Below are 11393 nucleotides of genomic sequence, written 5' to 3'. Positions count from 1 at the left end.
CTGCATCGTACCGCACTTTCATATGTTTAACTGTCCAGTCTTTTGTTTTGTTTTCACCATTCATAAAAAATAGAACCCACCAGAATCACCATCTCACGCTCTGATTGGTGTGCTCGTTTCAAACAAACCGGCCCTGTGTCAGGAAACTCGATTTCCATTGGTCACATTTAAAGGTAACGCGAAAAGGTGTGTTCCGGTTGGTTCACGACGGTGCCACACTAGCCCCGCCCCGCCCCGGCTCTGGCAGATTACGCGCAACTCAATTGAGTTGAGACAGAAAGTAAAGCGACAAGCAAAGAAAGTACCGAAATAAATGATGAAAGTACTTGCGGTCCACGGAGTATTACCGACTGCGCTGTGTGTATAACGACGGGTTTGCTCTGTAAGTATGCTGGACGCAGTCTTGCAGCATGTTTGCTTTATATGTGTTTAATGTCGCTATTTCTGTTTTAGTTAGGAAAGTGGTTGTGAACACGGGCACAAGTTGTTGTAAGAGTTATGACCCGTTAAGATGGAGTTTAGAAGCGTGGAAAGCTTACAACATATGAAGTTCTTTTTTTTTAGTGTGCTTTTCTAGTTTAATTTCTGTTTTTTAAGGATTTGTGTGACCTGTTCTACATCACAGCTTGCGACGGGAGTTGTACGTACAGGTGACAGGAGATTATGTCGAACCTTTGGACTAGTGTTTGTATTTTAATTTGTACTATTTTTTTTGGCATTTCTCAATGTAGTCCGCCTTACACACTGTCAGTAATCATGCAGTAGGGTGCAGTGGGTACAGCTGGCACACGCGTGAATTTCAAGAGCCTTTGATACCGGTCTCCTGTGGAGGTTTAGACAAGACAACACGCCTGTAAATCGCATAGGAGTCTGCGCTTCATGTTCTTCAAGTCAACAACATATCCTTACTTGATCACCTTCGTTTTAGGGAGAGGGGTTTGTAATAGCAGTTGAGTTTTCTGTTTATTTATTGAAGTAATTTCAAAGATTCTTATTTTTAAATATACAGTATAAAAGTAACATTTCCCAAAGCCTAGGCTAGCTCTTGGAGATTAGTCTAAGGCAGTGGGTCCATTAACTGCTCCATCTGTTTGTGTTCCTGTGGTTGAGGTGGGGAAGCAGCATTGTATTTCATGCATACTGTAATTAGAAACATACTGTAATTAGAATTGGGTACAATTGAAGCGAGTACCGTCGGGAGGCTTTTATCATCTAGAAACTGAAACACAATGGCGTGGCCTCATTGTGGAAAACACACTGTGTATTATTGTGGGTTCAGCAGGTCATTCCCACGGTGCAGGTGTGTGCCTTTCATTGTGATTTTAGTCTTTTGCCTTTGGTGATGTTATCCAGTAGCCAGTAGTTTAATGTTGTGTGCTGTGATAAAATTGCTTTATTTCTACATGCTGGAGGCTTGCTTGGATCCAGAGTGACTGGCGTGCCAGGTGGTAACATGGTTAACCTCAAAGCCAGGCATGACCTTTAGGGTTAGATGCAGGCTCCTTCTAATGTGGCACCCATCCCCTCACAAGATGATCTGTGAGACTGGGTGTCAAAGTGGTCACCATGGTGACTCGTGCTAGACTTTTATTATTATTATTATTATTATTATTTATTTCTTAGCAGACGCCCTTATCCAGGGCGACTTACAATCGTAAGCAAATACATTTCAAGTGTTACAATACAAGTAATACAATAAGAGCAAGAAATACAATAACTTTTGTTCAAGGCAGAGAGAACACCAGGCGGGCAGCAGAGTTCTGGATGAGCTGGAGCGGACGGGTGGCGGACGCAGGGAGGCCAGCCAGGAGGGAGTTGCAGTAGTCTAGGCGGGAGAGTACCAGGGCCTGGACCAGGAGCTGGGTAGCATAGTTGGTGAGGAAGGGTTGGATTCTTCGGATGTTGCTCAGGAAGAATCGGCAAGTGCGTGCCAGAGTGGAGATGTGCTGGGAATAAGAGAGGCAGGGGTCCACCCCCCTTCCTGTTGACAGCCAGCCAGCTTGTTTAACACATGTGTAAAGTGGCTGAGTCAAGCCCCCGTCGCAAAGACACCTCCAGCACCCGCTTGCCAGTACGCTGCTTCCAGGAGATTGAGGGAAGCACTTGTTTATTCAGCCAGCTGGTGACTCATTCAGTACCGCAGACTGATAGAAAGCGGCCAGTGTTCTTCATCAGTCCTGGAGAAGAAAGGGATGGAAAGCTGAACACTGGAGGAAGGCCTCACAAGAATACCAATACCTCTCATGAAAGGAGGTCTCTCGGCTGCTTTGGAAAGGCGAGACAAGGTGTTTACTCAAAATAACAGGCACAGAGTTGAAGTAGCTTAAACGGCCATTGTCTCCGTGTTACTGAGAAATTGCAATTAATAGGTGTCATTAAACTGCACATAAAAGAAGGAAGATTTTGGTATGCTGTGTGCATGCATGCCCGTTTTTGCACAGCTGGCAAGGAATACAGTTGTCTGGTTCTATCCAGAGGCAGGAGCTGTACACTTTTTGTTTGTCAATGTATTTTGTTTTGAAAAGCATTTGTCAGTGTTGCAAGTCAGCTGTACAGCAAGCAGCAAAAAAAGGTACACAAGGTAGTGTACAGATTGAGTCAATGAAAGAACGATGCAATCCATTCAGATACTTTCACTTTATCCCAGTAACCACGGACAGTTTTCCCATTTTGCATCGTAGGACTCCTCAAACAGCACAGCCTATGCTATAGAAGAACCTCTCCTGAAGAGGTGGGACGGGAGCAGATGCAGTCTCCCCCACAGCTCTTCACTGTCAATGCCTGCACCTGGGTCAGCAGTTTCTGCCAGCGTAAGTGGTGCAGGATATTCATTTCCCAATCCCAACCCGCCTTTACCATCACAATATACCTTTTGTGCTGGATCCCTGCATTGTAACCCCTGAGCAATGTTTGCGCTCTGTCGTTCTCCCTGCTGACGGTATGCACGCCAGCCTCCCACATTGCAATCCCAAACTAAAATGCATTGAGCTACTCAAACTGAAGGACCCATGAAGTTCAGCACAAATCCAGTGGCTGCTGCAAAGTAGTCTGCTCTGCTGTCATGCTGCTAAAGGCTTTACTCAAAACCATATATTCAAGTCTAGCATTCTGTGTTGTACTCCTTGTACACGTAAGTACTTGCACCTCACCCAGTCCACTTCCGTTGTGTTCTCCTGGCTCGATTTTTTATGTGTGTGTGTATATATATATATAATCTGATTGGCTCCGATCATTGATGTTTTAACCCTCTCCCCCAATCGGAGCACCATGAATGATGTTTGAGAGTCGCTGGCCAGCCCCGCAGTGGATTGGACTGTATAAGCAATGGTGTGATTCTGTTTGAGCCGTGCTTTCTCTTGTGCAGCAAGCAGCTGTTCAACCTGAGATTACTTGTTTCCATTGAAAGGTCTTTGTTCTGCAGTGTGATATCAGGCCTGCTATCAAGCTGCACTGGGCAGTACTCTGCTGACTCATTATTTGATTAAACTGAAGTCATTGTTTTCACCTGTGTTCTCCTGGGTGCTTGTATAGATCTGCCAACATGCATTTGAAGATAAACAGTAAATGTGGGGCAGAGAGGCACCAACTGCTCTTAAATTAAAGAGAAAAAAAGCTGCATGTTTCTCGGCACAAGTCCGTAATGGAAAAGAGAGTGGAATCAATGTATATCTTTGTTGGGCGTATTTGAACAGTGGTTGAACATTGAACTTTTTTTTTCCCTTCAGTTTATGGGCTTAACCAGACCTATGTCTACAAAATCTCAATGTAATAAAATTCTTTGGATTGGAAAATATTGGATTCAAAGAAACGTATTAGTGTATATTTTAATTTTTTTTTTCTTCTTCTTTTGTCAGTTAGTCAGTTAGGGAATAAGCAATCCACGGAGGAACTGGAAACCATGTCTGTCAGCGTGCACGAGAACCGGAAGTCCCGCTCCAGCACGGGCTCTATGAACATCTCCCTGTTCCACAAGCCCTCGCACCCGGACAGCGTGCTCACCCACCTCAACACCCTGCGCAAGCAGTGCATGTTTACTGACGTCACCCTGTGGGCAGGCGAGCGCTCCTTCTCCTGCCACCGCGCAGTGCTGGCTGCCTGCAGCCGCTACTTCGAGGCCATGTTCAGCGGGGGCCTGCGCGAGAGCCTGGACAGCGAGGTGAACTTCCACGACAGCGTGCACCCCGAGGTGCTGGAGCTGCTGCTGGACTTCGCCTACTCCTCGAGGGTCGTCATCAACGAGGAGAATGCGGAGTCCCTGCTGGAGGCCGGGGACATGCTGCAGTTCCACGACATCCGGGACGCAGCGGCCGAGTTCCTGGAGAAGAACCTACACTCCTCCAACTGCCTCGGCATGATGCTGCTCTCGGACGCCCATCAGTGCAAGCACCTCTACGAGCTCTCCTGGAGGATGTGCCTGGTACACTTTGAGGCTGTGAGGGACTCGGAGGACTTCTATGGACTCTCCAAGGACAAGCTCTTGGATCTCATCCTCAGTGACGAGCTGGAGGTCGAGGATGAGCAGATAGTCTACCATGCCGTCATCCGCTGGGTCCGCTGCGACCTGGACAGCAGGAAGGACCACCTCCCAGAGCTCCTGAGGGGGATCCGCCTGGCCCTGCTGCCTTCTGAGTACTTGATTGAGGCGGTGGCCTGCGAGGAACTGGTGCTCTCAGACAAGAGGAGCCGGCAGATTGTGGAGGAGGCTGTCCAGTGCAAGAAGAGGATCCTTCAGAACGACGGAGTGGTCACCAGCCCCTGCGCGCGCCCCCGCATGGCTGGACACACCCTGCTCATCCTGGGGGGCCAGACCTTCATGTGCGACAAGATCTACCAGGTGGACCACAAGGCCAAGGAGATCATCCCCAAGTCGGACCTGCCCAGCCCCAGGAAGGAGTTCAGTGCCTGTGCCATTGGGTGCAAAGTGTACATAACCGGGGGGCGGGGGTCTGAGAATGGTGTTTCCAAGGATGTTTGGGTTTATGACACAGTTCTCGAAGAGTGGTCTAAAGGCGCCCCTATGTTGATCGCTCGCTTTGGCCACGGCTCTGCCGAACTGGAGAACAGCTTGTACGTCGTTGGTGGACACACAGCCATAGCAGGCGTATTCCCTGCCTCCCCTTCCGTCTCTCTAAAGCAGGTGGAGAGGTACGACCCCCTCACCAACAAGTGGATAATGATGGCGCCCCTGAGGGACGGAGTAAGCAACGCAGCCGTGGTCAGCGCTAAACTGAAATTGTTTGTTTTTGGCGGCACCACCATCCACCGGGACAAAGCCTCCAAGGTCCAGTGCTACGACCCTGTGGAAAACCGCTGGGCCATCGCGGCCGAGTGCCCCCAGCCCTGGCGATACACAGCCGCCGCGGTCTTGGGCAGCCAGATCTTCATCATGGGCGGTGATACCGAATTCACCGCCGTCTCCGCCTACCGCTTCGACTGTGAGACCAATCAGTGGACGCGAGTCGGGGACATGACCTCCAAACGCATGAGCTGCCACGCCGTGGCTTCCGGCAACAAGCTCTATGTGGTGGGGGGCTACTTTGGCACCCAGCGCTGTAAGACGTTAGACTGCTACGACCCTACCGCGGACAGCTGGAATAGTATAACCACTGTGCCTTACTCCCTCATTCCTACTGCGTTTGTCAGCACTTGGAAACACCTACCTGCCTGAGAGGGGAGCTTCACCAAGGAGTTCAACATTCAACCAAATTAAGGTAAATTCAGTTAGTCTTTTATGTCAGTTACTGTTATTTATTGATTGATTTTATTTCAAAAAGTATATGCATGCATTTATATAAACGTACTAACTTAATATCATTTCTGTTTTATTCAATACAGTATATTCTATTATCTACACTATCCATTATTTTAATTGTATAATAACATTGATTTTCACTGAGTGCGTGTGCAAGTCCACTGAATTTCCTGTCTGTGCATCCCCTGTGAAGCTGAAGCTTGTAATGCTCCATGCTTCATTAATAATGCAATGCTGTAATGCTTGCATACGATTATCAGGAGATCCCAGAATGGTTGTAAAAACATGGTCAATTTTAGGTTAATGGCTGCTACAGGATGACAACATTGTTTTTGTCTTTCGGGATATAGCTGTGTTGCTCAGTTTCACCCCCAGCAACCACAGACACGCTGCTTGTTAGGCATCCAGAGAGCATGACATATTGAGGGATTGTTGTGTGGTCATTAGGACTGTGGCAGACCTGATGCTTCGCAATACCCTCCAGCCAGGAATCATTATTGACAGGGCTAGCCATTGATTAGCAATCTGCGTTACAGGGGGGTTCAATTGATTTAGCTATTAGCTAGCAAGCACAGTAGCATTCGGCAGTCATGTTTCATATAGACCCTGTTTGTTACACAGGGGGTGTGATGTGAACATACTGCCGGCTTCTGTCCTGCTCTTAGCTACTGTAGATAAGAATATACAGAGCTTTAAGAAGCCTTGTTTGTGTTTGACTGTTGGGAAGGTATTCTGCTATTTCTCAGTTACTCCCTAGAGATCCGCCCACCAAGTTCTTGTATTTCATAACTGATTATATGTGCTCCTCATGAAGGCAGTCAGTCAGCAGAGGCAGGTTGTTAACATCTGGAAACCCTAGTGAGGATCAGGCTTCTCTGGGAAACTGATACCATCTCATTGTTCCAGTTAAGACTGTCAGTTTCACAGTACAGCAGGTGGCTGAGCCAGTCTCTGAGTTATACTGAACCCCCCAGGGCAGGTACAGTCTCAGAGTTGATTAGGGCTACTTGGTGTAGACTGACATCAGTTATTACAATTGAGAACAGCTTAGCTGCCCTCAGAGAAACCAGATCCAGAAACTGCAGCTGAGGACAGAGTGTTGCATTAATCTGTCCGGTCTTGAAACAGTGCATTAGGAGAATCTGCTGCAGTACATCCATAGCCTGGGTGATACAGGGTTACACACACACATACTCTGAATCCCACACACAGATGCAAGCTACAGAAAAGGAAAACAAACAAACAAACAAACAAACAAACAAAAAAAAACAGTGCATGTTTGTTTTAAAGCTTAGCAGAGAACAGGCGGGAGAGGTTTTAAGCACAGAGGCTTTAATGAACCCTGAACCTTTGTCTAGTTTTATAATATTAAGTTCGGACACATTGTTTATACGTTACCCCGCTCCCCAGCCCCCCTCCTGTCAGCTTCTCTATACTTGTGAACTTTCTCAAAGCAATCAAACGCAGGGTTTTGTCCCCAGCTGACTCCTGTGTTTCGCTGTTTGTTGGAAACACCATTGCGGAGGCCAGGTTCTGGTGGAGCGATTCTGCTGGCATGGAGTTCTGTTGCCTCAGCAGTAAAGCTGTGCAGTTGGAAGACTGACAGACACAATAACTTGTCCCAACTCTCTGTTTGCTGCATGCACTCTCTCTCTTCACGTTCATATAATTTCAACTCGTATCATTGCGTTACTCAGAGACGCTGCTGTAGCTCTGCTCATGTCTAGACGCACAAGTCATTGGCTTAGTCCTGCTGTTTGGGAAACTTTTGTTTGTGCTTATGAAGTGCGCAGACCTGGCCACGCTGGAGGCCAAAGTCCTCTCTGAGTTAGCCCTGGTACAGGGCCGCTATCAGGGACACGGTGAAAGACACCTTGCCCCAGAGGGATCACGTTTATGGAGGCAAAGGCACAGTAGCAGTGTATCCAGTCCTCCCAAATTGTTTTGTGGTGTTTGGACTTGCCATTTCAGTTATGAGCCAAGTTAGAATTAAACTGCAGATACTGCCTCCAGAGATGCAAGGCGATTGCATTAAAGGAGTGTAACCAAAGCTTTAAAATCCACTCTCATTAGCAGCATTATGACTGTCTCACAGGCTGCTTCTCCTGAGCAGTGAAAATCCACTCTCATTAGCAGCATTATGACTGCCTCGCAGGCTTCTTCTCCTGAGCAGTGATGGAGACTCCCGTAGACCTTTCCACGTGCTGTTCTGGGGTTAATTCTCTTCTTGCACAGCCATGTCACACATTGCCACAGCTCAGGACACACACACACACGTGCCTGTGTCCTATTGTTCAGAAAGCAGTCTGACCACTTTCCCATCGTCAACCCTGAAAGAACTGCTCCCCCACCTAGTCACCTGAAACTGTCATTACTGCTGTAGCACACAAGAGCCATTGAGTGCCACTTGCTGCAGAATAACCGTTTACTGAGACAAATAATACAGTGCATGGAATACCTGAGCTTTTAATACAGTGACATTATACAGTGTATCTATAAAGCCTTGATCACAATAATCAGCGCTGATCTATAAAGCCTTGATCACAGAAACCAGCGCTGATCTGTAACCCCTTGATCACAGTACCCAGCTGTCCACTGCACAGGGTTGTACTCTGTGCCAGCCTGCCGGTAAGCCTGTAATTTGTTTTATCGCTGTTGTGTAATCCTTGGTAATTACCCCTGTGTTGGGTTTTATTGATTTAACTAATAAGAAGGTGTTTGCAGTAATTCCAGTCGCTGACTTGGGTCAGCTGTCTCATACTGTACCTTGAAGTTTTTGGGTTACATATTTACTGCCTGGTGTTTTTAATTGTCCAGTTTTCTGGGGGGTTATTCGATTAGAATCAGGCTTCTCTCTGCTGTTTAGAAATAGCTAGACACCAATTCTTGACAATGCACTGAGATGTTGTTCTGTTCCATTTGCAGAGGCCATGGTTTTGCTCACTGCGTCCTTCCAACCCCAGGGCTGGAATAGGAACTCCTGATTGGGCGACAGGGCAGTGGCTGGACAGTCTGGGTGTGTGTTTATTTTTTATTTTTTTAAAACAGCCTTCTGATTACCTGACAGGAGTGGAGCAGAACTGGAGGAAGTGTGGTTTCCATGGCAACAATGGAAGGGGCTCCTGGGATTGTCTTCGCCCCCTGGTTCCTGTGGTGTCTCTTTAGCCACATTGCTGATGAACTGGTATACTAACTGAGATGCATTTGTTTCTCAAACTTTTAACACGTTCTGTTTTTTACAGACTAGACTAGTTTAATATAAACAAACACCACAACCCAAACCTGGAACACATTGAATTGACATTTTCGTCCCTCCTTCTTCACAGATTCTGATTTAAGTCAGGGCTTGGAATTATTTAAAAATGTTGGTTCATACATTCACCTTTCGCTTCCATAAGCTTCATGCAAGCACTGACCCAGGTCGACAGGGCTTCATGCAAGCACAGACCCTGGTTGACAGAGCTTCACTTGTGTAACCTGACAAGGATCCAGATGCAGAGAGGCAGTGTGTTTCCATGCCAGATGCAGAAGGGCTCAACTGAACTTCGTACACTGTTTTAGAGTAGCATTATTAACTCCTATATCAACGGGTTGCTTCTGCACATTGGCATCAGCTGAATCTGGTCCTTTTCAAAAGACTGCATTGCCTGTTTGTAGGTGGTGATTTGCTGGTTCCCAGTCAATAGACGGCACAGTTTTGCTGTGCACACATTTGAAGAATGTCTTCCAGATCAACTCAAAATAACACAGCTGTGAAAACCTATTATTGATCCAGATTCATAAAAAAGTTAATAGATTGAGTAAATGACATGGCTCCTTTTATGGTTAGAGGGATAGAAATATGATCTAGCCTGTGATAACCGGTCCTGTACAGTACGCTTGCTGAGAGAAACATGGGCTCCTCGAAACTCAAATTCTGAGAGTACGTCTTCCCGGCTGTAAGGAACTGGATTCAATTGAGTTGTTTTTATAAACTTCAGTACAGGACATGATGTGATGAACGAGTTTCTTTGATAAAACCTGCACTGGATGAAGCCTCTTTCAAGGAAGTCACCCCAGGGCTTCAGAAAAGGTTACTGAGATACTAAGTAAAATTTCGATTTTAATTTTCCTGGAGACACACTGCTGTACTTAAGAGGTGGAAACTAGAAAGTCTGTTTGTTTACTGTTTTTAAAACATGCACACTAGTTATCAAAACCAATGGGGAGGAGGAGGGGTTAAGGGCTAGGATATATTTTATTAAAAAAAACTGCCTGTTTGTTTGAAGATTTGTTTCCAGTCTATTTTTTTTTTTTATTTCATATTCAGTGTGTGGAGTGGTAGAGTAATATCCATTTCATACTGGTGCATGGTAACTAATAAAACAATGCGTTTCTGTATTGATATCCAATATCGAGCTAGCTAAAGAAAAAATACAAGTCTGTAAATGTAACATGCAGTAAAACACTTTTCTGGTGAGCAAGAAATAAACCAGCAACACATGAATTATTGCTCCTCAGTGTGGCCCTGAGCTCAGACTGTGCATGAGCAGCATTGCTCCTCAGTGTGGCCCTGAGCTCAGACTGTGCATGAGCAGCATTGCTCCTCAGTGTGGCCCTGAGCTCAGACTGTGCATGAGCAGCATTGCTCCTCAGTGTGGCCCTGAGCTCAGACTGTGCATGAGCAGCATTGCTCCTCAGTGTGGCCCTGAGCTCAGACTGTGCATGAGCAGCCAATGAGCATTAGGAAACATGGGGAAGAAAAGCAGCAGTTTTATTCCATGTACTTTCACTCTCAGTGTGCTGTACTTTAGCATCAAAGCAGAGCTTCTGCACATGACTTAACGTTGCATCCCTCCAGACCAATTTAAACATTGTGCAGAGCGGTGGCATGGAGTCGGTGCTGCCCTCGATGGCCTGCACCCTGTTGACTCTGTCTATCCTCCTGTCACTACACCACGTACAGGAGAGGGGGTGTTCAATGTGCTACGTGCCACAAGCAGTATATTCATCTCGTTTGTCACAGAAGCAAGCTTTTCTATTATAATTATTCATTTTACTGTTCTGAAAACGACAGCATGCAAGATAGAAAGCACATCCATAAAAATAAAACTCTTTAATCGTAAGACCTTTTTTTCATAGTTCAAAAATGAGTAAGTTGAGTTTACTCTAACAATAATGTTTAGACTGCCAGATCACACGTTCTGTGTTCTGTTAGGTTAAAGATTAATCTAAGACCCAAAGGCATGCCTTTGTCTGGGAGTCTGAGCTGTTGTTGATGATGACAGTGCAATGCAATCTAGTTAATGGCTTGGTGCCATAAGGAGTTTAGGAGTTTTTGTCTACCCTGATGAGTCAGTTGACAGTTCATCTGAACTCGTGTTTGTTGAATATTTACTCAACCTTAGCTGGGATATGGGAAGTGTTTGGTTTTTGTTGCGCTTGTATTGTTACATTTAGCAGCTGTTATTTTGTTACTCTTCCCAGTGAATCACAGAATTATAATCTGGCAGTGCGGCAGCACTGTTCTACTTCAGGAAGAATTTTAATAAAAAGACTTAAAAGTACAACCAATTCAGTACCGACTGGCAGCTTGCCAAAAAGACCAGTCAAAGACAAACACGCTTGGAACAATGTCATGCAGCTCTCCACCGACTGTCCT

The 11393-nt window shown here is 46.1% G+C and overlaps 1 protein-coding gene across 5 annotated transcripts; it reads left to right on the top strand.

Moving 5' to 3' along the window:
• Positions 1-207: 207 nt before the first annotated feature.
• On the top strand, positions 208-10857 carry LOC117427784 (kelch-like protein 25). 5 transcript variants are annotated; one of them, XM_058995609.1, is made up of 4 exons: positions 208-382; positions 2682-2810; positions 3855-5711; positions 8820-10857. In XM_058995609.1, the coding sequence occupies exons 2-3, from the start codon at positions 2747-2749 to the stop codon at positions 5666-5668; spliced, it is 1878 nt and encodes a 625-aa protein (XP_058851592.1). In that variant the 5' UTR covers positions 208-382; positions 2682-2746; the 3' UTR covers positions 5669-5711; positions 8820-10857. The 5 variants fall into 5 exon arrangements, with proteins under 5 accessions (XP_058851592.1, XP_058851591.1, XP_058851594.1 ...); XM_058995608.1 differs by having other exon boundaries at positions 8678-10857; XM_058995611.1 differs by lacking the exon at positions 2682-2810 and having other exon boundaries at positions 3859-5711; positions 8678-10857.
• The last annotated feature ends 536 nt before the right edge of the window (positions 10858-11393 follow it).

The sequence above is a fragment of the Acipenser ruthenus genome, chromosome 21 (assembly GCF_902713425.1).
Source record: "Acipenser ruthenus chromosome 21, fAciRut3.2 maternal haplotype, whole genome shotgun sequence".
Taxonomy (NCBI): domain Eukaryota; kingdom Metazoa; phylum Chordata; class Actinopteri; order Acipenseriformes; family Acipenseridae; genus Acipenser; species Acipenser ruthenus.
The sequence above is the reverse complement of the archived record's forward strand: the minus strand, read 5'-3'. Positions and strand labels throughout refer to the sequence as shown.